The sequence below is a fragment of the Spermophilus citellus genome (assembly GCF_964194105.1).
Source record: "Spermophilus citellus genome assembly, chromosome: 2".
NCBI lineage: Eukaryota > Metazoa > Chordata > Mammalia > Rodentia > Sciuridae > Spermophilus > Spermophilus citellus.
In genome coordinates this window covers 210,444,467-210,471,992 of record NC_138183.1, presented here as the reverse complement: position 1 = coordinate 210,471,992, position 27,526 = coordinate 210,444,467, and the positions used below count along the sequence as shown (strand labels likewise).

Below are 27,526 nucleotides of genomic sequence, written 5' to 3'. Positions count from 1 at the left end.
TTTCTGTAGTTGTGTGTGTGTGTGCATGTGCACTTTTTTAAAAAACATATGAATTTTTTTATACCTTCATTTTATTTATGTATTTTTATGTGGTGCTGAGGATTGAACCCAGGGCCTCGAATAAGCAAGGCGAGTGCTCTATTGCTGAGCCACAACCCCAGCACCAGGTGTGCACTTTTAAAAAATGTTTTTATCTTATTTTTACTTGTAAATAATTTGACATGCTTATAGGGTATAGTATGATGTTTTGATACATGTATACATTTTGTATATCAAATCAGGGTAATTAGCATGTCTTGCTCAAATATCATTTTTTTGTGGTGAGATCATTCAAAATCCTCGATTGTGACTATTTTGAAATATATAATATGTTATTGTTAACTATCATCATCTTTAAACGTTAGACACCAGAACTTATTCCTCCTATCTTTCTGTAGTTTTTGAAACAATTGATCATTTCTTTCATCTTGAAACACTTAGCCTCTGGGATAGTATCTTCTTGACTCACCCACTCCTATTGGTTGCTCTGTCTCACTCTGACTTGTAGTTTCTTCCTTATGATATCCTTATCTTCCTGACCCTAAAAGTAGAATGTCCCAGGGCTCAGTTCTAGGACCTCTCCTATTATTCATATCCTTGGGGATTTTGCTATATCCCTATCCTGACAACAGCTCTTAAATTGTTGTCTCCATCCTTGAACTTTTAAATATCTATTACTTAGCATCTTTATATGAATGTCTAATTAACATCTCAAATACACAAAACTGAATTTTTTACTTTACCCTTTATATCTGTTCATCCATAAGTCTTTCCTTTCATGGGTTTTCCCACCTGCCTCCCCTAGTACTAGGGATAGTACCCAGGGATGTTCTACCACTAAGCTACATTCTCACCTCTATCTATCTATCTATCAATCAATCTATCTATCTATCTATCTATTTATTTATTTTTGAGATAGGGTCTGACTGAGTTGCCCAGTCTGGTCTCAAACTTGGACTCCTACTGCCTTAGTCTCCCGAGTGACTAGAATTACAGGCGTGCACCATTGTGCTTGGCAAGACTTTATATTTTAAAGAGCAGTTTTAGCTTCAGAGCAAAATTGAGGAAGGTACAGAGATATTCCATATACTTAACTGTCCTACCCAGGGCATTATTTCTCCTTAATAAGCAGCACTATTCATTTGCAATGGCCAACACTGAAATCTTCCTTGACTTCTCAAGAAAAAGATCTTTGACATCCCACATTCAGTCTATTTCCCATCAGTTTTACCTTTAAAGCAAGTTCAGAATGTGAACACTTTTTATCACTACCAAAGGTGCAGTCGGTTGCATTCATTTCTTAATTTGTCTCCTAACTTGTATCTTTGTCCTTCTACAATCTGCTTTTCACGGGCAACCAGAATGATCTTTTAAAAGTAAGACATTAAATGTAATGCAGTATCTTGGATTATATTTTGGAAGAAAAAAGGTTACTGGTGGGAAATCTAATAAATCTGAATAAAATCTGGAATGTATTCAATAGTAATGTACCAGTATTTAAGTTTTAATTAAAAAAAAAAGTTTTAATTTCAACAAATACAACATGGTTATGAAAGTTGTTACTTAACCTAGTTTATATGGGAACTCTCTGTGCTATTTTTGTAACTCTCTGTATCTAAAATTATTCCAAAACAAAAGCTTATTTAAAAAATGTAAAAAAGAGCATAAAGCAAATGTAAAATAAAGGAAAATCAAAGCCAAAAGATTTTTTTTTGTAAAAATGGATAAAATGAATAACCTTTAAAAAGATATTATTTTATGCCATTCTTTTGCTCAAAATTTTATTTATTATCTTAGTAAAATTCAAAGTCCTGTTTTATCTGTCCCACTGCCTCTGATTTGGCTCCTTACTACTATCTTCTTTCTTTATTTCTGGTTGATTTTCTGTCAGATATGCTCCCCATGGGGGACTTTGTTTTTGTTTTTCCATTCTTCCCCTAGATATTCGCATGGCTCACTGTTTTATTAAGTGAAGTACTCAAAAATTACCGGAAAGCTCTTCACTGGCATACTTATTTAAAATAGCAACTCTCTATCATATTTACCACCCCCTTTATTTTTTATACTTTTATTATAATCGAGGTGTAATTTATGTATAACATCCTTTGTATGCACAAAAGTCAGTGATTTTTTTAAAATAAATGCTACATGTTCCACCATAATCCAATTTTATTTATTTTTAAAAATATTTTATATTTAGTTGTAGTTGGACTCAATATCTTTATTTATTTATTTTTATGTGGTGCTGAGGATGAACCTGGGCCTTGCACGCGCTCTACCGCTGAGCCACAACTCCAGCCCCCACAATCCAATTTTAGAACATTTTTATCACTCTCCAAAATTTCCATGTACTAAAAAGTTTTCATTGCTCCTGGCTTTTTAGTTTCTTAAAGATAAGATGTTAATTCATTCTGCTAAAGTGAGATTATGATAGCAGTAGGGCTTTTGAGGCAAGGAATAATGGTTAGTAATTGTCTAAGGAGAATGGGAAAGAAAACTTATCAAGGATAGATAAAATGATTATTAAGTGGCATGGAAGTTCCTGCTGAAATTGGGAACTGTTGAATTGTGTGATTGTGAGGTTTTCTTAAAAAGTGTTCAGCTTCCTGATAGAAGAAACAGAAAAGAAGCATCTGTGTTCAACAAATAGTTTGATCAGAATGAGGGATTGAAGACTGGGACCAAAGGAGGTCATGATAACAATATGATATTGTAGATAAGATTCTAATAAGGTACAGTTTTTTTTTGTTGAAAATGTCATTCTTCTACATGGGAAATTTATATAACTGAAGATGTTATTACAGGACATAGAATAGAAAGTCAGATTAAATATCCAGAGAAAGGGCTGGGCATATAGTTCAGTTGGTAGGGTGCTTGCCTTGCATTCACAAGGCCCTGGGTTTCATCCCCAGCACACACCAAAAAAAAAAAAAAAAAAAAAAACAGAGAAAAATATGACATGTTGTGGGGAAAATAACTATATATCATTAGTAAGGTTTAGCAGTCATGGGCCATCCAGGAGACAGAGACTGTACATTATTTGAACAAAAAGTTTAAAGAATCATAAGTAAAAAATGGTTTTACCCTTTTTAGTAAAAGGGGACTCTAAGGCAGGAATTAGCATACTATGTCTCGTCTCATGCACCAAGTCTCACTTGATGCCTGTTTTGTTTCTTTAATATTTTTTTTAGTTGTAGATGGACCTTTATTTTATTTATTTATATGTGGTGCTAAGAATTGAACCCAGTGCCTCACACATGCCACTGAGCCACAACTCCAGGCTCCTGATACCCGTTTTTAAAGTTTTCTTCTATCAGACACAGTGGCCAGAGCCTGTAATTTCAGCTACATGGGCATCTGAGATAGAAGGATAGCAAATTTGAGACTAGCCTGGGCAACTAAATAAGACTCTGTCTCATAATAAAAATATAAGAGGTCTGGGAATGTAGCTCAATGGTAAGTGTGCTTGCCTAGCTTTGGGTTCAATCCCCAGTACCACCAAAAAAAAAAAAAAAAAGAGAGAGAGAGAGAGAGATTTGAGACCAGATGCAATTTAGCAAACCATGTCTGAAAGTGAAAAAATATAAAAAGATCTGGAAATGTTATTCAGTGGTAGAATGCTTGCCTAGCATGTATGTGGCCTGACCTGGGTTCCATCCCCAGTATTACTACCACCACCACCACCACCACCCCAAAAAAAGAAGAAAAAGTTCTATTGACCACAGCCACAGTCATATACTTATGGATTGCTTGTGTCTGTCTTCAAACCTTAACTTATGTTTGAATATATGGCTCAAAAAAATCTAAAATATTTACTTACTAGCAGCCTTTTAAAGAAAAATTTTGCCAACCCTGCTCTAAGGGGTCCAGAGGTAGCAAGCACAAAAAGACAGCTATCAACTCTATGTTGAGGAAAAATAGATAGTGAATTAACATGAGGAGGCCTTTCCCCCTTACTCCAGACTGAAATTCAGCCTCTTGGAAAAGCACATGACTATTACAGGAACATATAGGCTGCACATGGCAAAGAAACTTGCTAAATGCTAAGAGCCATAGCCAAGTAGGAATGACACATGGCATTTTTGGTTGAAAGATGATGCCAGCAAGCCATTGAGATGATAATGATTATGTTAAGATGTACATTCAATTGGATATTAGACCCCTGCTGTCCGCCTGGTACTTTGGAGCTCTCGCGGGACTCCCGGAGAGTTCCCATTGGTTGGGGAAGTACCATAGGAGGGATTTCCGGTTGGTGTGGTGTGGCCCGGGAGAAGGCCGCGTGTGTGGCGTGCGCGGAAGTTTTGGAAATAAAGTTTGTTCCTGCTTGAGTGGCTCGTGATTTTGTGCTTAGCCAGAACTGTCACATAGGGAGAACATGGTCTGATACTGTCTTTGAGGACCTCTGGGCGTCCTCACTGAATTAAAAAAAGAAAAAAAAATGGGACTAGAACCCAGATGGGAAGTATCTCTCTGCTACTTTTGACTTGTAGTATCTATTCAGTGCCTTTTGTTTGCAAAACCTAGCAATATACTGGCCTGCAAAGAAATGTTTATATGAGTCTAATTCCAGTAGCACAAAGTACAACAAAAGAAGGGTGGAGTTGGAAATAGACCAATACATTGATAAATGATGGAGAATAGTGTCAGAGAATGAATGGTATGAGCCTTTAAACTGGAATGGTTTTTGTATATAGGTGAAGTGAAAGGAAGTAGAAATATAAGTCAAGTAAGCAAGGGGGAGAGCTAGAAAACAGGTTCTGAGAACTGCAGAATGATTGGATGTTTAAGAAAACAAGATAGTTTTATTCAAGCTTAAAGGTAAAGGGAACATTTATGTTGGTTTATGGTAGCTAAGCCTCAAAAAAAGAAATTTTAAATTTTTAAGGGATGGTATAATAGTGAGTTTCAGTCTTTTTAACAGTACTTGGCATAAATGTTTTATGAATTAATTTTATATATATGCATTGTTTTCACTTGTTTTTTTCTTTTTTTGGCTAGGATTGTTGGGAATTGAACTAGTTCTCATCTGTGCCAGGCAAGCACACTAGCATTCGATTATATTCTCCCCAACTCTTGAAAAAATTTTTTTAATAAGTTTTACAATTTATAATCAACATAATAATTATAAATATTTATGGGTTACAGTATGACATTTCAGTGCATGTGTAAAATATGTAATGATTAGGGCAATTGGGATATTCATCACCTTAAACATTTATCATTTCTTTGTGTTGGGAACATTCAGAATCCTCTCTACCACCTATTTTGAAATATACAATTAATTGTTGTCCACCATAATTATCCTATTATACTAGAGAACAATTAGAAGTTATTCTTCCTGTTCATCTATACATCTGTAAGAATTTGTTTTTATATGTTTCTATGGCTTTTCTGACAAACTTTTATGGTGAAATCAAGTGTAATGGAATGGTACAGAAGAATTGTCTTCAAGAAAGTTTTTTTTAATCTTGAAAAAACTTTGAAAGTCTTTGACTGTACATAGAAAGTTGACTCACTTCTAGTAGCTATTTCCCGGTGTTATTAATATGTGACTGACTTCTTAGGAACTTACTTTTTGTTTGTTTGGTGGTGGTGGTGTGGTGGTGGTTTTTTGTTGGGTTTTGTTTTGGTTTGTTTTGGCAATGAGAATTTAACTCAGGAGCACTTTACCACTGAGCTATATCCCCTAACCCTGTTTTTTTTTATTTTGGGACAGGATCTCACTAAGCTGCTTAAGGTCTCACTAAGTTGCTGAGCCTGGCCTTGAACTTGCAGTCCTCCTGTCTCAGCCTCTCCAGCTGCTGGGATTACACACGTGCGCCATGCTCAAAAACTTAGTTTTTGATACCAGATTTTTGCAGGAAGGAAAGGAGTGTTGTTTTCAATGTGCAAATTATGCCCATGTGAGAGTGAGAAGAAAAGAAATCCAGCTGGACATGGTGGTGAAGCTGAGGTAGAAGGATTGCAAATTCAAGGCCAGCCTCAGTAACTTAGCCAGGCCCTAAGCAACCTATTAAGATCCCATCTCAATTAAAAAAAAAAAGAGAGCTGGTGATGTGGCTCTGTGGTAAAGTCCCTCTTGGTTCAATCCTCAGTATCTCCCACCAAAATATAACTCGGAATTTTTCTAAGGATTTAGTAATTTATTACTAACTTATTGCCTTTAATTCTGATTCTAATATGAAATTAATAACATTTACATACAAATAATTTTGTCAAAGTGAAAAATTATGCCAGCCCTGTTTTAGTTTTAGTTGCCTTCACAATAAACCATATAATTGAAAAGCCATCTAATTTCCTTTTTGTCACAAACAGTAGAGGATAGCTGTTTTTAGGCACATCTGAAATATCTAGTTTCTGACTTCATCTCTGAAATTGGTCCTTTAAGTTTTACATAGTTCTGTTTATTTTAACTTTTATAGAACCAGCACCGAGCCGTAGATCAAGTAATTAAAGCTGTTAGAAAAATATGCAGTGCTTTAGATGGTGTAGAGACTCCTGCCATAACTGAATCAGTAAAGAAGCTAAAGAGAGCAGTTAACCTTCCAAGGAGTAAAAGTGCTGATGTGAGTATTTTTATGTCTTTAAGTGTCACTTGAATTGGAATGCTTTTGTCTTCTAATGGACAAAATATTATATTTTTAACTTTGGCTTTTTTTTTTTTTTTTTTTTTTTAAGTTGGTCACTTCTTTGGTTAGATGGGGAATTCATTGGTAAAGAGTTTGGACTGCCTTAGAAGAGCTTTGTGAGAACTGACATTGAATAGGTGGATGCCAAACTATAAACCCTGTATGTGTAGAAGAAGAACTCTGACATAAATGAATTAGTTAGGGATTTAAAGATAGATCCTGAATTGAGAGGATCTAGAGGGTAATCATTCTCTCGATGGAAATATGCATGATTGTCAGTGGGGGATATCAGACATACCACCTCTCTATTGAAAAGACTAAGAAACCTCTGAAGAAGGCTTGGTTTGCTTGAGAAGGTGTAGGTTATGAGCCCTTTCCTTATGTCATGTCAGCCTTTAGTAAGAGCTTTTCTTCACAGTATTTCCATGCTAATTTAGTGAAGTCTGTTCATAGATATGTTTATATCTTAGATTGAAAAGATAAGAGGAAGGGTGGGTGTTACAAGCCACTATAAATTTAAAGGAAGGGAAAGTTATGTCACTAGTGTGCTCCTCAATCTCTATAAGGTAAGTTTTTAGTCCACTCATTCTCACACAGATCCTATCCATATAGTATATAGAGATTTGGGCTTTTTTGGCAGGGAGGGGGCTTCTTTTTTGCTACTTTTTAGAACTTAAGAAAATACATACGAAATTACTTGGGAAGTTATCAACAACCATGGTTTTTTTAAGCTGGGTGCTATGGCACATGCCTGTAATCTCAGTGACTCAGGAGACTAAGGCAGGAGGATTATAAGTTTGAGGTCAGCCTAGACAATTTAGTGAGCCCCTGTCTCAAAATTTTAAAAAAAGGACTAATTGTGGCTCAGTGGTAGAATGCTCTCCTATCATGCATGAAGCACTGGGTTTGATCCTCAGTACCACATAAAAATAAAATAAAGGTATTGTGTCCACCTATAACTTTAAAAAAAAAAAAAAGGACTAAGATGAAGGTCAGTGGTAGAATGCAGTTGGGTTTAGTCACCAGTCTTGGGGGATAGGGGAAGAAAGGAAAAGAGGTTTTTGTTTTGTTTTGTTTTCACCAAGTGATAATAAATAGAAATCTAGATTTTTTCTTTAAGGATATTCTTTTTTTTTTTTTCTTTAAGGATATTCTTATCATGCTCTTATAGAGAAACTAATGAAAATAGAATTCTGTATTAATATACTTCACTTCTGGGTTTCAAATTAATTTGAGTTTCTCTGATTTTCTTGATATTAATATCACCTCTTTATTTGGTTGGGGTTTTCCTTTCTTGCATTCAGTTTTCATTATTTTATTAATTTTACAAACACTTTGGGAAGTTTCCCCTAGAAAAGATTTCTTTGACATTTATTTATTTATTTATTATTTTTTGGGGGGTGGGGTGGGGGTCACAGGGATTGAACTAAGGAGCATTCGACCACTAAACCACATCCCTAGCCCTATTTTGTTTTTTATTTAGATATTGTGTCTCACTGAGTTGCTAAGTACATTAGGCATGCGCCACCAAGCCCAGCTGATATAACATTTAATTAAATGTATCAAAGATACAGGTAAACATTTTATATTACATCGTGGGCAATTTCTGACTAACTGATGTGTGTGTATGTAGGTGACTTCACTATCTGGAGGAGGAGATACTAGCAAGAGCTCAACAAGGGGTATGTTTTTAGATTCTTTACATTTTAGCAATAATTATTGCTTTTCCAGAGAATAATATTAACATTTTCTTTAAATCTAGGCTCACTGTATCCTGAAAATCCTGTTCAAGTAAGCATGGACCAATTAACTGCAGCAATTTATGATCTTCTCAGACTCCATGCAAGTTCCAGTAGGAGTACTGCAGACAGTATTCACAACAGCAGGAGCATCAAGGAGGCATGGACCACAACAGAACAGCTCCAGTTTACTATATTTGCTGCACATGGAATTTCAAGTAACTGGGTATCAAAGTAAGTAACATTTAAGAGAACATATGCACAGCTTTACCTAAAAGCTATTCTGTAAAATGTTAGTCACATCCATTATTTTGGTGTTTAAATGGATATTACAGCGATTACTATACCTTTGTGATTTTCATAAAAATTGCAGAGGTGTTTGATGCTATTCCAGTAAAAAATAGTACTCCTTCTACATACAGAAAGGACAGGAAAATATATGTTGAAATTTACTAGAGCAAATACCATTTAGTTAGTTAGTTAATAAGATTGCTGTTTTTCCTTTAAAAAAAAAAACTAGGGTCATTTGAAACAGTTTAATGGGAGTAAATTTTGCGATTTTTTTTTCCTCCCACTGTTTAGTATCTTACAATCTACTACTGATTGATAATCTTTGAAATCTACAAGAGCATGTTTCTTCTATTGAATTTTTAATATGGGTTTTCCTTTTTCAACTTTTTTTCTTTTGTCAATGCATTTAAGTCAGCAAATGTTTGCCAATTTTAATTTATTTGTAAATGACTAATATAAACTGAAAAGTTAGAAATGAATATTTTTAGTGAAATAGTTTTCACAGTAACTTAATGTTGTAGTTCAATGCAGAGATATCAAACATAAATTTTGCTAAATTGAATTTTAGGTTAAAATAACACCACTACCACCACCACCAATAATAATGATATAACTTGAAAGCTATTATTTTAATTCTTTCAATAAATATTTACTGAGTACTAGGTATGGGCAGAATTCTCAGTACTGCTTTCCTCCAACATTTATATGGCTATTACTGTCTTCTAAAGATATTAGTTTACTGCTCCATACACATTGTTACACACACGGGTTCATACATATACATGCACACTTATACACACTCATAAATTCAGAGACAAAATATGAACAAATACCCAGTAGAAGAAAATATGGAAAACAAGTGATAATTAAGATGGAAAGAAAGTTAATAAGATGCTGAAATAAAAAGGGGAAAATGTGGGGTTGGGGTTGTGGCTCAGAGGTAGAGTGCTCACCTACCATGCGTGAGGCACCGGGTTCAATCCTCAACACCACATAAAAATAAAGCTATCGTGTCCACCTATAACTAAAAAATAAATATTTTTTTAAAGGGGGTGGGGAATATGGACTGGGGCTGTAAAGTGGCAGAGAGCTTGCCTAGGATGTGTGAGGCACTGGGTTCAATTCTTAGCACCAAATAAAAATTATAAAAATAAGACAAAGGCATGCTTTTCATCTATGACTACAAAAAGACATTTTTTAAAAAAAAAGGGAAAATAAAATGAAGTTAAAAGTAATCCATTAGTTTGTTAGCAAGGGGTATTGTATGGACCAATGAAATGAAATTTGGAATATATTCATAAGAGATTCATATTCATATGTGCATAGATTGTACATATGAATAGAGTGGTTAAATTGTAAACCTAGCAATAAATTAGAATATATGTAGAAATACAGTTGAGTCCAGGACTCTTGCCATACAGAATTGCCCTACTGTTTCTAACCAGTTTTGTCCTTGTGGTAGTTTGGGGCTGTCATTCCTATCTAATGAGAGACTATAACAGGATCTGTCCCATGGGTAGAAGCCTCCCTATACAGTAAAAAGATTGGCTCAATCAAGCCAGCCCCTGTACTATTATGTGCTTAGCTGATCCTATTTTAGTAGTTCAGCAAAAAGAAAATGGCACCTAGGGAAGATGTAATATTTATGCTCTCTCTAGAATTTGCCTGGAAATGAATAAGTACAATTATGCATTGTCATCTAACTAAAATCTAAAGCTAGTAGCATTAGTTATTTAGTTATGAACACAACACTTAAGTTCTTCAGCCAGTATCATTTATAGTACCTTGAGACTTTCACCTAGGAATATATGTTCTCCTCTGTACTCCTTTGGCCATCCCACTTCTGTGTGTTCATAAAATTTGCAATGATTAAATTCAGATAGATTTTTTAAAATTAAATGAATGGTGACCAGTTAATTTCAGATATTAGTCACTTTGGGGAAAGAACTGCTAATATGTTTGTATTACTTAGCTAATTCATGTTACTAAGTTAGAAATCAAATCAAATTTCTTTTCTCAGTTACGAAAAATACTACTTGATATGTTCCTTGTCACACAATGGAAAGGATCTTTTTAAACCTATTCAATCTAAGAAGGTTGGCACTTATAAGAATTTCTTCTATCTTATTAAATGGGATGAACTGTAAGTGAAATTTTTGGCTTTTTAATTCTCTTACTGTACCCTGTTCTGTACTTTTTTCAATTTATACATCCTAATTTCAGTTTTACCATTTATACTGAAATTCATTAAATTCTTACTAATGTCCTAAGGTCTCTCCTAGACCTGATTCTATAGAACAAACTGAAATTTTCATAAAAAAATCTGAAATACTCATTTAACTACATTTTATTAAATTGCAGTAATATGCCATTTGTTCTTCCTAGACTTTATTGTTAAAGATATAAATTTATATAGAGAGTTGTTGTTTTGTAGCATTACTTTAGTATTTTTTTAATACTTCATAAAAATCTAGCACTATTATTAATAGATAATCAAAAGAGTAACCTAAAATTTGTGTACATGATGATACTTGGTAATGTTAACTTATTTATTTATTTATTCATTCATTCATTCTGTGTTACTGGAATTTGAACCCAGGGCTTTGGCAAGCTCTCTACCACTGAACTACATTCTCAGCCTTTTTTTGCTCTTTTTTAAATTACAAAATTAATATATATCTGTGAAAGCAGACAAATAATACAGAAATGCAAATAGGGTCAAAAGTAATGTTATCCTATTTACAACACCTGATCTTAGAGTTGACCCCTATTGACCTCATCTGTTCTTTCAGACTCTGAAGGAAAAATGTATTGGTAAACATATATATACATATATGTATGTATGTTTGCTTATATATGTTCATATTTACATCCCAAAACAAATACTCATAAACATTAATCTGATTTGTCTTAAAGGAAATAAATAAAAATGACTACTATTATTTTGCCAGGAAATTGTCACTGCAAATCTTAAGTATAATTGCTAACACATTTTATGAAGAAAAAAAATGTTATATTTTGAAATTTATACTGTTAATGAAATTTGTTGAAGACTTTTAACAGTACAAGTTAACCAAACTTGTTACGAAGATACAGGTTACTCAGGATTAAAGATTATTTGATAAGTCAAATGAAATACCTAAAATTGTCAATCCATTAAAAGGTTAAACTTCACATTCAATCTAATCTGTTCTTTCTATTAATACATTTTCCCCCATAGAATCATTTTTCCCATCCAGATATCACAATTGCCATTAGAATCAGTTCTTCATCTTACTCTTTTTGGAATTTTAAATCAGAGCAGTGGAAGTTCCCCTGATTCTAATAAGCAGAGAAAGGGGCCAGAAGCTTTGGGCAGAGTTTCTTTACCTCTTTTTGACTTTAAGCGGTAAGTATTTCTGAATTTTGATGGTAAGTTACTGTGGATACATGTACACATCAGTATTGGTTGGAGGAGAGGATGAGCAACAATGACAAACATGAGCTAAGGAGCTCTCTCAGTTTTTTTCAATGTGATAAAAGAAGATCAGGTCAAAGACACAGAACAAAGGAAACCAGTTGTTCTGCTGTAGTCTGAACTGTCTGTCTGGATATGCAGAGGATTGTTTGCCATTCATTATTCTAGGAGAGGAGCAGCAGTCAATGACTCTCTGTCTTTATGTAAAGTATTATATTATTGAGGTAATACCATGATTTTATCAGTTCCCTTGATACTATTAAAAGAATTCTGCTTTTCATCCCTTTCCTGCCCTCCAGTTTCAGACACTCAAAAGGCACACATTATGCCCTATATTAATTCTGTTTGCCTGACTCATCTGTCTCTACTGTTAAGGGTCCCTCTTGTCTTTAATTTCCAAATATTTCACATGTATGCAAAAAACTATTATGGGTTTCTTTCCCCCTATGCTTCAGGGTTAAAGAATCTTTTAATATCCACTGTGGTCTATTCCATTGTCCAATATATAGGACACCTATAAAAACCTATAAGATTGTTAAATTTAAATTTTTATTTGTGTCCTATGTGTAGGACAGTGGGACATAATGGATTAATAGATGAAGTGCAAAAGGAATAGTTCTTAGAATAGCAAGGTTATCCTAAAGGGAAAAACAAACAACTGAGTAAGTTTGAGATATATTACATATAGTATGTGGGAATGTTGTACAGCTTCATAATGCATGTGGGCATATTAAAGTATCTAAGTTCTATAGTCAAAAAGGCCTATTTAAGCTTTATAACCATATGTTTAGTCTAATAACAAATACTTCTATAACACTTAGGGTTGGTATTATCTGTGTGCTGTACAAATATCCTTATATTCTCCACAACAACTCTGTGAAGGAGATATTGTTATTACCCCCTGTTCTAGAGAGGGAAACCAAAGTACGAGGCTAAGTGCCTTGGTGCTTACTTAATAAATTGTGGAACTGGGATTTGAGCCAGGCAGTCTGGATCCAGGGTCTATGTTTTCAAATGTTATCCTTTGTTTACATTCTCAAACTTATTTAATACCATAGCACTTTTTTGTTGTTCAACAATATATCTTTTGAAATACTGGGACAGTTTGGAAAATTATTTAATAATAGATCTATTTAAACTAAATCAAAAATTTAATATTAAGAATGAAAAATATCTTCTAATCTAGTTCTGCTTCCCTTTTCTTCCTCTTCTTAAATGAGAGAAGCACTGTTTGAATTTCCAGTAATCATTTTTGAAATTATGTTCAAAATGCTGACTTCACAAATGTTCTTCTTGATATTTTCCCATGTACTTATGTGAACCATGCTTCTTCTAATTATTTTCCTCATATTTGAAGAGGCAGTATAAGATTTATTATCTAGTAGATTCAAATTTTGACCACTGACTCAATTCTGAACCATTAAAGGCTAGAGAAAAGCAGTTGAAGTGATTACGATTAGTAATGAGTATTCAGAACCCTTTTGTTTAATATAATCTATAACTTCTCTGAAATAGAACATACTGATATGATATCATTGGCGCTACAAAGGAGAGGAATTATGTCCTCAACTGTCTTTGATAAATTGTGTCAGAATAGTTATGTGAGAAAGTTGAATGTGATTTCATCATTAACATTAATTTTTATATAAGCTAGTTTGAAAACATTTCTGTTCTTGAAAGTACCATCACTGTCACTATTGTTGTCTACTAATAAATGTTTTTTTATGAATGATGTAAGATTCTTTCATAATTTGAGAGATTATAAAGTGAAAGGCAGTTGACTTCTGTGATATTTTGAAATAGTTTGCATCCAACACTCATAAGGTGAATAGATGGCATTAAGCTCAAGACTGACAAGTAGTGCGGTCATTCTGGTAATGTTAGGACTTCATACTCAAATTAAGAGGGAAGATGATTTTACATTAATATATACAGAGAAGCTAAGTATTAATGATCTAGTTCAGGTAGCATACTGTGATTAGTAACTCTGTTCTAGCAGTTCCTTTTAAATTATTTCTGGTTAAGATACAACCTTCATACAACTTGATGGAGTCACTGTCACAGAAACCAATTGACTCAAAGACCTTTTGAGTCAGCCTCTCTGAAAATGGCATATAAGGAGATTTAAGCATTTAACCTGCCTTCCTGTTAGAGTTGTATCTTATCAAATAATTGATGTGAAAGTTTGGGGTTTGGGGGGGAAGGATACTAGGCATTGAACTCAGGGATACTTGACCACTGAGCCACATCCCCAGCACTATTTTGTATTTTATTTAGAGACAAGGTCTCACTGAGTTGCTTAGCTCCCTGCTTTTGCCTGAGACTGGCTTTGAACTTTATTTGAACTTGTGATCCTCCTGCCTTAGCCTCCCCAGCCTCTAGGATTACATAGGCATGTGCCACCACATGCAGCTGTGATAAAGTTTTTAGTAGAAAAGTTCTAGCTAATTGAAGCAGAAATTTGAATATCAAAAGTTTTCAAACCTTGGGACTGGGGTTGTGGCTCAGCTGTAGAGTGCTTGCCTAGCACGTGCAAGGCCCTGGGCTTGATCCTCAGCACCATATAAGAAATAAAATAAAGATATTGTGTCCGTCTACAATTAAAAAATAAATATAAAAATAAGTTTTCAAACCCCTGCTAAAATAATAGATTTAGACCAAGGTTTCTCAGTCTCGGCAGTATTGACATTTTGGGACAGATAATTCTTTGTTATAGGAGACTTCTGTGTATTGTAGATGTTTAGCGGTATCCCTGGCTTCTACCCACTGACTTCTAGTAGTACCCCCAAGTTGACAACTACATATTTCTGCAGACATTGCCTCATGTCTGCTGGGAACATAGGCCCCCATAGAGAAGTATTGATCTAAGCAATGATCATCAATACCTTCTTAAAGCCATTTAGCTTTTCTGAAATTTTATAGTAGATGATTTAAATTATTAGCACTTGAACAAACTAATAAATCATAATGTTATAGAAAGAGGAAGAGGTAATCCCAATGATGTGTGCCTCTTTATTTGATGGAGTAGGCAGTAGTGTACAATACTACCTATGAGATACTGAGTATTCTTTTTTTTTTTTTTTTTTTTTTTTAAGAGAGAGAGAGAGAGAGAATTTTTTTATAATATTTATTTTTCAGTTCTCGGCGGACACAACATCTTTGTTTGTATGTGGTGCTGAGGATCGAATCCGGGCCGCATGCATGCCAGGCGAGCGCGCTACCACTTGAGCCACATCCCCAGCCCCAGATACTGAGTATTCTTGCTGAAGACCTAAACCTGAATCACATCAACCCACTAGATCTAATTACTACTTAACAGAAAATACAAGAAGTCATGTTAAAAGACACCAAAGGAATATAATCAGCAAAATTCATGAAATAGAAATTGCTATAGAAAAAAAGACCTGTATTTTCAGCAAATAAATGACAGGGGTAAAAGGGAAAGGACAAAGTGTGCCAAATGCAAATAGTTTCATCTTTGAAAGCCATATAAGCAGTCACAAGTGCAATAGCCACTATAGACAATACATTAACAAATGGGCATGACTGTGTCTAATAAAATTTTATTTACAAAACTAGGTGGCAGGACTTTGCTGAACCTGAATTAAAAGATGCTTAAAAAGACATTTCAACTGGCACTGGGCATATAGCTCTATTGGTAGAGTGCTTGCCTTGTATGCACAAGGCCCTTGGGTTCAATCCCCAGCCCCACAAAAAAAAAAAAAAAAAAAGATTTTAGCCAAATGCAAATGTTGTTGGACCTTGTTTGGATCCTGTTTCAAACAAACCAATGGTAAAAAACAACAACAACAAAAAAGAAAATTCAGGGAAATTTGAAAACTGACTAGATATTTTATGATCATAAGTAATTTGTTAATTATTTTAGGAGAAATAATGGTATTATAACTACTTCAAAGGGAAACTTGATGTTTAGTCTTATGTAACAAAATTTATAGACCAAATAGTGCAATTAAGATTTGGCTTAGGGCTGGGGATGTGGCTCAAGCGGTAACTCGATCGCCTGGCATTTGCAGGGTGCTGGGCTCGATCCTCAGCACCACGTAAAATAAAAATAAAAGATGTTGTGTCCACCGAAAACTAAAAAATAGATATTTAAAAAATTTTCTCTCTCTCTCTCTCTCTTTAAAAAAAAAAAAAAAAAGATTTGGCTTAAAGTTGAAGTTGGACACAGTGGTACATGCTTTTTTTAATCCCAGTGGCTTGGGAGGCTGAGGCAGGAGACTCGCGAGTTCAAAGCCAGCCTCAGCATAAATCAAAGGGGCTCAAGCAATTCAGTAAGACCCTGTCTCTAAATAAAATACAAAATAATGCTGGCTGGGGATGTGGCAGTGTCCAAGTACCCCCCCTGAGTTCAATCCCAGTAAAATAAATAAGATTTGCTTTGAAATAATCTAGTTGGGTGTATGGGTAATTTTTAGAAATGACAGCTTAAAATATATCAAACATTCAAAAGTTATTAATGTGGGCAAGAGAAAATAGTAAGACAGGAGTTCAGTTCTGAAAAGGACATTTTATGTTTAAATAAAATGAAGATTTGACAAAGTTCATAACTTCCTGCTTTTATTAATCTTATATTTTTCAAATATCTCTTCTATGTAAAAATAAATCAATATCTTTGACTAAGTGTTTTAATTTAAGTAGAACATAAATTGGTAGTCGAGGCCAAGGGTCCACGTGTTCAAGCCCATTGTTTGTTTTTATAAATACAGTTTGTTAGAACCTAGCACACATATTCATTTATGTAGAATGTATAGTTTATTTTGCATTATAATTGCCAGGTTGAGTCTTTACAACAGAGATGAGTGACCCACAAAGCCCAAAATATTTACTGACTGGCTCTTTTTTTTTAATATTTATTTTTTAGTTGTAGTTGGACACAATACCTTTATTTTATTTATTTATATGTGGTGCTGAGAATCGAACCCAGGGCCTTGCATATGCTAGTCCAGCACTCTACCACTGAGCCACAACCCCAGCTCCTGACTGGCTCTTTACAGGAAAAGTTTGCTGACAAGGATATAGATAATTCTCATCTCACATGATTGGTGCTTTAACACGAGAAAATTATTCATTTTCTTGGCATATTCTAATGGTAAAAGCCATGAAGCAGTCCCCAGGTGGTAGTCCAAACCACCACCCTAAGATGTATTCCCTTACAGAAAATCTTGAAACACTATCATTTACCCCTTCCTATTTATAGAAGTTGTTTGGGAGACAGGTGATTCTGAATTTACTATTCTTCTCGAGATAAATATTTTCATTCTCCCTCTTTGTTCCCATCCTATACTTTAATACATTTACTTAAAGTCTCATTACAGTTTGGGAGTTACTTCTTCTGATATGTTCTTGAAGATGATATTTTTATTTAGTGAATGTTAATGAATACTAACATTTCAGATTGACTATCATGTGTTGTGTCAGTTTTTTAAATGAAAATTATTCTTTTTATATTCATGAAGGTTTTTAACATGTGGAACCAAACTTCTCTATCTTTGGACTTCATCATCTACAAATTGTATTCCTGGAACAGTCCCTAAAAAAGGATATCTCATGGAAAGAATAGTGCTACAGGTAATGGTACTTCTTGATATGTGGAGAGGTTTAAATTTAAATTTCTTGAAAAAAAAATATATATCTTTTATTTGGGCGTTATTAAAGAAGCCTAACTGACCGTTTTAATTTCAGAATTTATCTTCAATTTAAATGTCATGAAACCATTTTCAATTTCTGAGGATACAGTAAGACATGCATTGTATCTATTCCAAGAAATATATGTGTATTATTGAGAATTACCAACTATTGATAATCACTTTCAACAAAACCCCGAGAAACACTAATATGATCTCAGTGTAACTCCACCCTGATTGTTAAGGAGGAAAAAAAGTCAATTTTCTTAAAGACACGTTAATGTTCTATATTTTGATCAACTTCTGTTCAATTTTTAAGGTTGATTTTCCTTGTTCTACATTTGATATAATTTATACAACTCCTCAAGTTGACAGAAGCATTACACAGCAACACAACTTAGAAACACTGGAGAATGATATAAAAGGGAAACTTCTCAATATTCTTCACAGAGACTCATCACTTGGGTATGCTTCATTTATTCTGTTTGTAGCCTGGGTATCTCCTACAATCTAAAGCTCATGTTAAGAGCTTGTATTAAATGCCCTGATTTAGTTCATGATTTAGCAGTGCTCTTGTTTTGGAACACTTTCTATTTAACTTATTTTTAAAATTGTATTAAAAGCCTATATGGGGGCTGAGGGTGTAGCTTAGTGGTAATGCACTTGCCTGGCATGATAAAGCCCTGGATTCAAGTCCCACAAAAAAAGAAAGACTGTGTGACTACATAAAAGTTAGATCATGTACACGTCAAACTTTTTATTTGATCAAAAGGCAAACAGACTGGGAAATATATTAAATATCAATGAAATAATTTCCTGTAAGAACATGTTTATGGGGCTTGGGTGGTGGGTGGCTCAGCAGTAGAGCGCTTGCCTAGCATGTGTGAGGCCCTGAGTTCAATCCTCAGCACCACATAAAATAAATAAGTAAAATAAAGATATTTTGTTCAACTACAACTAAAAAATAAATATTAAAAAAAAAAAAAAGAACATGTGGGATTCCACCTCTTGGGTCCCCTTCTTCCTCCAGGGAGAAGTCTTTTCTACTGTCCTTTAATAAAGCTTTTACTTTCCACTCTACACTTTCCTCGGTGTGCTTCTCTGGTGTTATACTTCAGCATCAGGGAAACAAGGACTCGTCACCGGGTAAACAGCGGTAGCAGATTGGAGGTTCCCCACCGAGATCTACACCAAGGATTTTGTCAGCTATGTCCTGTAATGCCCAGTCCTGAACTCATTTTTGTGGCTCTTTTACAACTTATTTTCATCTACAGAGGCACAGACCCCACTTCACTCATTTTGTGCAATGAACTGACTTTTCTCTATCTTTGCAAACAATGTTTGGAAGAGCCAGTCTATTGCAGGGTCTTCCATATTATAAAATATGGTTCTCAGACCCTGTAGGACTTGAGGATAATTCCCTGCTGTGTTACTACCATCTTCCCTGTGAGAGAGCTTATCTTTCTTCTGTGTTTTGAGTGCTCCATCAACTCAGAAGAGAAGAATTTGTGGTCACAAGCTAAGGAATACTAGAAACCATGAGATTTGAGAAAATACAAGAAATAATTTTCTCTTAGCCATATTATCTATTTGTACATTCACAGTCACTCACACTTTGAAAGTCTTGTGTTTAAATTATCCATAATTGTAAGAGATAATTTCTGGTTATTTCATTCCAATAAGTGTCTAATTCTATTTTTAGCCATATTACAAAATCAGAAATTACTGCTAATAAAATCTATATATTAAAAAAAAAGAAGAAGAACATGTTTATATCAATAAGGTAAAGATCAATGACCATTATAGTAAAGGAGGGAGAATATGAACAGTCAATTATTGGGGAAATAAATGCAGAGTGTTTTACATATTTGAAAAGATTTTCAATCTCTTAAAGAAAAGTAAATTTATACAACATACGCTTATACCCATCAGAGTGGTGAAAACTTAAAAGGCCTCATCACATAAAGTATTGATAAGGATATAAAAAAGTGGGAGTTATTCTATTGGAAGAACTATAAAAAGCCATAACCCTTTTGGAGAGCAGTTTGGCAAAATCTATTAAAGTTACAATGTGGTATATTCTGTGACCCAGAATTGCCCCTTCTAGTAATGAATTGAAGAGAAAATTCTTATGTATTTGATTATTAGAGATAAGAATGTTCATTTTAATATTTATTTGGATAAATGAAAAAGACTGGAAATGTCCGTCAATAGCAGTTAAATTATCCAGTGGAGAATTATAAATATTAATAATGAGGTCATAACTATATGTACTAATACATAGGATATCTTAAATGAAGACATAAAGGAAGAGAATAGTGAAATAGTTTGTTGCCATTAACATAAAGGAAAAGAAAACCTAAAAATATCCATATGTATCATGTATAGCTAAAAAGGAAAAATTAAAAAAACAGATATTTTAATGCTAAAAAAAACACAAAACACACATATGTATGTCTATAAATAGATTGTCTCTGGAAGCATACATAACCTTAAGTGGTTGCCTCTGGGAAGGGGGATTGGTAGGAGAGACTTCACTGCTCCTTTTGCAGTGTTTGAATTTTTTCAGTATTCCACATGAAATGAATACAATTTATATGTGTTGTATAAATGAGTTAGTAGTATAACAGTGAAATAATTTCATTCACATAAATATTTGTCATTAAAGCAATTAGAATTTCTAAACTGAGTCCTTTTCATTTTGACTATTTCTCAATTCAACTGTATTAATTTTCTAAAATATTATGGTAGCTTTTTTTTTTTTTTTTTTTTTTTTTGGCAACAGGGGAGGGGTGGTGATACTGTGGATAGAACTCAGGACACTCAACCACTGAGCCACATCCCCAGCCATATATATATATATATATATATTTTTTTTTTTTTTTTTTTTTTAAGGGACAGTGTCTCATTGAGTTTCTTAGAGCCTTGCCATTGCTGAGGCTGACTTTGAACTCAAGATCCTCCGGTCGTGGCCTCCTGAGCCACTGGGTTTACAGGCATGCATCACTGTGCCTGGCTTTAATAAATTTTTATTGTACTGAATTATCCCTCATTTTCATAACTAAGGCTCTTTTATTAAGGCAGAATAATTTCTTTCTGTTCTCAAATTAGAGTAGATTAGTGGTGTTTGTTATATCTTGCATTTTTTCTATTCCAAATTAGTATTAATGATTTCATCAAGAAGCAGCTTTCTCAAATGAGTAAATATTTTTGTATTTTTAATCATTGAGATTATCTATGGCATTATCATATCACTGAGAAGTAATTTAATTCTATTATGTACACAGACTTTCTAAAGAAGATAAAGCCTTTTTGTGGGAGAAACGTTATTATTGCCTCAAATACCCAAATTGTCTTCCTAAAATACTAGCAAGTGCCCCAAACTGGAAATGGGTTAATCTTGCCAGAACATACTCATTGCTTTACCAGTGGCCTCCATTGTACCCACTGGCTGCTTTGGAGCTTCTTGATTCAAAGTAAGTAAAATATATTTATTTTCTTTTACTGTCAGTTATATTGCAGTAGTTCTTCCTTTTTAACACAAAAACAGTCAATATGATATAAAAAAGTAAATATACCTTTATTCAAACATAACCTTTTGCATTGAAATTTTCATAAAAGCATTTTATGTCATTTAAAACTAACCGAAAAAAAAGGGTTAGATTGTGGGTCTGGAGTTATAGTTCAGTGGTGGAGCACTTGCCTAGCATGTGTGAGGCACTGGGTTGGATCCTCAGTACCACATAAAATAAATAAATAAAATTAAAAGAAGGTAATGTGTCCATCTACCATACACACACACATATATATAAAAGGAATGGTTAGATTGTATATTTTTAACAATTTGTTGTATTTTAATGATATGAGCCAAAATTCATTTTCATATATTTAAGGTTTCAGAATAATTCCAAAATTGAATCTGAATAACACAGTTAGATTTTCTTCCTAATACCAAGAAAGTGACACATGCCTATAATTCCAGAGACTTGGATGCTAAGGTAGGAGAATCACAAGTTCAATGGCAGCCTCAATAACTTAGTGAGATCTGGTCTCAAAAAATAAAAAGGTGGGCTGGCTAGGGTTGTAGCTCAGCGGGAGAACACTTGCCTAGTACATGTGAGGCTCTGGGTTCCATCCTCAGTAACAAATAAAAATAAATAAAATAAAGAATTGTGTCCATCTACAACTAAAAAATATTTAAAAATAAAAAGGTCAGGGGCTATAGTTCAGTGGTAAAGCACCCCAAGATCAATCCCCTATACCAAAAACTAATATTTTTTCTTCTTAAGGAAGAAACAGCCAGGCGCAGTGGCACATCTAAGCTGCTTGGGAGGCTGAGGTATGAAGATCATTGAGTTCAAAGTCAGCCTCAGCAAAAGTAGGCACTAAGCAACTCAGTGAGATCCTGTCTCGAAGTAAAATACAAAATAGGGCTGGGGATGTGGCTCAGAGGTTGAGTGCCCCTGAGTTCAATCCTTGGTATGAAAAAAAAAAAAAGAAGAAACACATTGCTTTAGAAAAAAAGAATTGTTTGTGTATTCTTTGTCAGGAATAAATTGAAATTGTTTGGGGGAAATACAGCTTTACTAGAAAGAAGCCTCTGTCAAATCAGAATTTTTCTGATGTTTTAGATTTGCTGATCAGGAAGTAAGATCCCTGGCTGTGACCTGGATTGAGGCTATTAGTGATGATGAGCTAACAGATCTTCTTCCACAGTTTGTACAAGTAAGTTTTTTAGTAGGTTACCTCCCTCCTTATGCCTCACACCCCACCTGATTTTAAAAAGTAAGGAACTTAGAGTTTACCTGCTGTTTTAATTAAAAGTAGTTTTTGTATTATTATAATGTTGGGGATCATCACATGAGGATTTAGTGTGAATTTTTTTCCACTATTGTTATCTTGAATATTATATATCTGTAGATGAATTTTTAATTCTCAGACTTCTTAAAGTCTCAAAATAAAGCAGACTTGAGCTTTTCCTTGATTTTTCTTTATTAGTGAAACATAGCTAATGCATATTTTGTTGAGGTTATTCCTGTGCTTGATTTTATTAATTTGGCCTGTATTAATTCATCTGTTTCATTTTTGTAAGTTTCATCTTTTTGTTAAATTTATACTTGCTTTATAGAATTTATCTTTTAATAATTTTATTTGAACAATTTACTAGGGACTTAACCACTAGTAATCCTTATTCTCTTTTATAAATAGGCTTTGAAATATGAAATTTACTTGAACAGTTCATTAGTGCGCTTTCTTCTGTCCAGAGCATTGGGAAATATCCAGATAGCACACAGTTTATATTGGTAAGATTTAACTTTTATGAAGTACTTTGTTTCCATTGTTAATATTTATAGAGATGCCATACTTTGTAAGTCTAAATAGTATGCTCAGAATATTTTCTATAAATACTAGATATTTTATTTATTTTAAAGAAGCTAAGTTTTTGTGTTTAGAAATAAACCCCAAAATAACAAAACCCTCTGTTGCAAAATATTTGGCATGTGATAACTGTATAAATAGAGTCTTTACTTGCTTATATAGCTTACCATAAATTTCTGAATACTAAAAATGAACCCGTTAAGTTAGTTTTGTTCATTCAATTATCAAAAGTGGCTGACATAAATATTTTGCTATATTAGGCTTCTCAAGGATGCCCTACATGATACACAGTTTGGTGTCCGATATGAACATGTATTGGGTGCTCTACTCTCAGTAGGAGGAAAAGGACTCAGAGAAGAACTTTCTAAACAGACAAAACTTGTACAGCTTTTAGGAGGAGTAGCAGAGAAAGTAAGGCAGGCTAGTGGATCAGCCAGACAGGTATGTACTCAAAAGAGAACATAAATGTTTTGTAAATGATCTTTATGGTGCTGACAAATTAAGTTGTACTACTTTTTTTTCTTTTGAAATAGAGAAAATGAAGAATTATTTTAATTCTGAAAATGTGTCAAAAGAAATTTTTCCCAAATTAATCTTTTCTCGAAGTGCAATAAATGAACTTTTTTAATCAATAGATTCCCAATAGAATTCTAACTATACCTGTACTATTTTGGACAGATAAGATTCAAAGGCTAGGGGCTGGGGATGTGGCTCAAGCGGTAGCACGCTTCCCTGGCATGCGTGCGGCCGGGTTCGATCCTCAGCATCACATACAAAGATGTTGTGTCCGCCGAAAAAACTAAAAAATAAATGTTAAAAAATTCTCTCTCTCTCTCTCTCTCTCTCTCTCTCTCTTAAACAAAAAGATTCAAAGGCTATTTAAAATATATGGGAAAAATTCCATAATTCAGGAGAGCAATGCTTTTATTTCCTATGCTTATTAATTCCTTTCTGATTAAAATTGTTCTCAAGTTTGTTTTTCACTGTCTTGTCTTTAAAATTTTTTGTAATTGCAAAGTATCAGTGCTGATTTTTGATTTAAAAAAAATAGGTAATAAAGTTTATAGATTAAAAAATGAGGAGTTAGTATTATTTCCAATTCACTCTTCCAGTTCATAGTTTACTGTACACTCTTCTTGGTCATATGATATATATACCCGCCCCCCGCCCCACACACACATACACACACATGAATTTGGGGAGTTGTTTTAGTTTTACAAAACAGAATTTTCCCCCTTCCGCTCTCTCACCCCCCCAACACACACAGTCGCGTTTCTCTTGTTGAGGTAAAAATCACCTAATATAAAATTTAGCCATAACAAAATGTATAATCATTAGCTTTTAATACATATACAGTAGTGTTGTACAAGTATTACTGCTATCTAATTTTTCAGTATTTTTATAATACCCAAAAGAAAGCATGTACCCATGGACCATTCACTCCCCATTTCCCTTCCTCTCTACCCCTGGCAACTACTAATATGCTTTTGTCTATATGAATTTGCCTATCCTGGACACTTTATATAAGTGGAATCTCATAATATTTGATCTTTGTATCTGGTTTCTATTTTTTTTTTTTTTTGAGAGAGAGAAAAAGAGGGAGAGAGAATTTTTATATTTATTTTTTAGTTTTCAGCGGACACAACATCTTTGTATGTGGTGCTGAGAATCGAACCCAGGCCATACACATGCCAGGCGAGCGCACTACCACTTGAGCCACATCCCCAGCCCTTTGTATCTGGTTTCTATATGAATCATATAATATGTGGTCTTGTATCTGTTTTTTTTTTTCCACTTAGCATGTTTTCAGAGTTCATCCATGTTCTAGAATGTTTGTCATCCCTTTCTATAGCTAAATAATATTCCATTGTTTAGATATAGTTCATTTATTTGTTAATGAGTTGATGGACATTTGGGTTGTTCTGCTTTTTGTCTAATACTAATAATGCTGATAAGGTGTTCAATGGACACCTTGTTTTTACTTCACCTAAGAATGAAGTTTCTGAATTATATAGTAAATCTGTATTTAACTTTTCAGAGGTGTTATTGAACTGCTCTCTCTAGCAGTCCTACCATATTATATTTCTGCCTACCAGCAGTATAGAAGAATTCTAATTTCTCAACATCCTCATCAACATTCTCCCCCCCATCTTGTTTTTTTTTTTTTTTTTAATGATTTCATTATAGCCATTCTAGTGGGTATGAGGTCATATCTAGTTGGTTTAATTTGTATTTCCTTAATGACTGATGATGTTAAATGTATTTTTGCAAGTTTGCCGTTTGTATATCTTCTCTGGAGAAATGTCTAATCAAGTACTTTACTCATTTTAAAATTGAATTATCTTAGTCTTAAATTGTTAAGCATTCTTTATATATTCTGGGTACTAGACCCTTATCAGATACACTATTTTTTTTTTCAGATACACTATTTGTTAATATTTTTTCTTTCCATTGTGTGGGTTATCACTTCCTTGATAGTTTCCTTTGATGCACTGTAATTTATTTGTTTAGTAGGGGATTTGAGATGAGATCTTGCTATTTCCAAGACTGAACCAAAAAATATCCTCCTACCTCAGCCTCCTAAATAGATAGTATTACAGGCATGCACCACCATTCCTGGCTTATTTTTAAACTTTGATCAAGTCTAGTTTATCTGTTTTTGTTTTGTTTTGTTTTGTTTTTGTTTTTGTCTTTCATTGTTCGTGTTTTTGATGTCAGGTCTAAGAATTTCTCATTAAATCCAATGTCAAAGGTGTACACCTGTATTTTTATCTAAGTTTTATAGTTTTAGCTCTTATATTTAGACCTTTGATACATTTTTGAGTCAGTTTTTGCATTTGCAGTGAAGGAGGAGTCCAGTGTCATTTTTTTTCCACATTTTTTATTGATTCATTATAGTTGTACATAATGATGGGATTTGTTGTTACATTTTTATACATGCACACAATATAGCAATGTTATGTGGTCAATATCACTCCCCAGCACATCCCTCCTACCTTCCTGCCTTATACCCTTGTTCCCTTTCCTCTACTGATCTCCCTTTGGTTTTCATGAGATTCTGGCCCCCAAACTTTTCTTTTTCCTACCTAGCTTCTACATATGAGAGAAAACATGACCCTTGACCTTCTGAGTTTGACTTATTTTGTTGACATAATGGCCTCTAGTTTCATTCATTTTCCTGCAAATGACATAATTTCATTTTTTGTGACTGAATAAAATTCTGTTGTGTATATATCTATTCATTTCTTTTTCCATTCATCTATTGATGGATACCTAGGCTGGTTCCATAGTTTGGCTATTGAAAATAATATTATTGTTCAGCATGTGGCTCTCCAGTTGTCTTAGGCTATTTGTTAAAAGATTCCTTTTTCCCATTGAATGGTTTTGGCATCCTTGTCAAAAAACAGCTGGAGGAAAAAATATATGTAATATGAAATTTATATATATTTCTGGACTTTCTTTTTCATGCATCAATATATCAGTCCTTAAACCATACTGTTCTTTTCTTTTCTCCTCTTTCACTCTCTTTCTCTGCTTTTCTTCTCTTTCTCCCTCTCCTGGGGAATCTAATCCAGGGTCCCACACATAGTTAAGCAAGTGTTCTATCACTGAGTTTTAGCCCCAGCCTTATATCATACTGTTTTGATTACCATAGTTTAGTAGTATGGAGGAAATATAATTCTTCCATCTTCATTCATTTTCAAGATTGTTTTGGCTTTTTGGTGTTCCTTGGGTTTATTGTGTTCATTTCTGCAAAAAGACAGTTGGAGTTTGGTTAAAAATTATGTTGTATCTATAAGTCAATTTGGAAAATGTTATAATTTTAATGATATGTGTCTTCTAATTCATGAACACAAGATGTCTTCCCATTTATTTATATCTTCTCAAATTCTTTCAATAATGAAACCTTTTTTGTTTTGGGTTTTGTTTGTTTTATTTTGTTCTACAGTACTAGGGATTGAACCCAGCATCTTGTGTAAGAACTACATGTTTGTTTTGGGTTTTTACTTTTTTGCAAATGCTTTTTTTAAACTTCATCTTGGATATTCATATCAGCAATGTAGTTTTACTTCATGATTTTTAGTTGGTATATAATACTATAAGGTATTATAGCATAAATTGTGAACCATTCCTACCACTACTACTACTTTTTTTTTTTTTTGGTTTTGGGCTTTGAACCCAGGAATGTTGTACTACTGAGCTATATCCCTGACCCTATTTTGCGATAGGATCTTACTAAGTTTCTGAGGCCTTGAACTTGCAATTCTCTTGCCTCAGCCTCCTGAATAGCTGGGATTACAGGTATCTGGCACCATGCCTGGCTGACCCATTACGTCTATGTAG

The 27,526-nt window shown here is 33.9% G+C and overlaps 1 protein-coding gene across 3 annotated transcripts in view; it reads left to right on the top strand.

Moving 5' to 3' along the window:
- The window catches only part of PIK3C2A (phosphatidylinositol-4-phosphate 3-kinase catalytic subunit type 2 alpha), a 111,414-nt gene that overhangs the window by 57,159 nt on the left and 26,729 nt on the right, over nucleotides 1–27,526 (top strand). For all 3 annotated transcript variants that reach the window (XR_014020498.1, XM_081280906.1, XM_081280907.1), the window contains 11 exons: nucleotides 6,462–6,605; nucleotides 8,302–8,350; nucleotides 8,431–8,641; nucleotides 10,719–10,841; nucleotides 11,919–12,086; nucleotides 17,636–17,747; nucleotides 18,123–18,268; nucleotides 21,091–21,279; nucleotides 22,435–22,528; nucleotides 23,012–23,106; nucleotides 23,443–23,623. Coding sequence is in view for 2 of the 3 variants with exons in the window: in XM_081280906.1 (XP_081137032.1) it covers nucleotides 6,462–6,605; nucleotides 8,302–8,350; nucleotides 8,431–8,641; nucleotides 10,719–10,841; nucleotides 11,919–12,086; nucleotides 17,636–17,747; nucleotides 18,123–18,268; nucleotides 21,091–21,279; nucleotides 22,435–22,528; nucleotides 23,012–23,106; nucleotides 23,443–23,623 (1,512 nt within the window). In the remaining variant the exon portion in view is untranslated. The remainder of the gene's footprint in view (nucleotides 1–6,461; nucleotides 6,606–8,301; nucleotides 8,351–8,430; nucleotides 8,642–10,718; nucleotides 10,842–11,918; nucleotides 12,087–17,635; nucleotides 17,748–18,122; nucleotides 18,269–21,090; nucleotides 21,280–22,434; nucleotides 22,529–23,011; nucleotides 23,107–23,442; nucleotides 23,624–27,526) is intronic.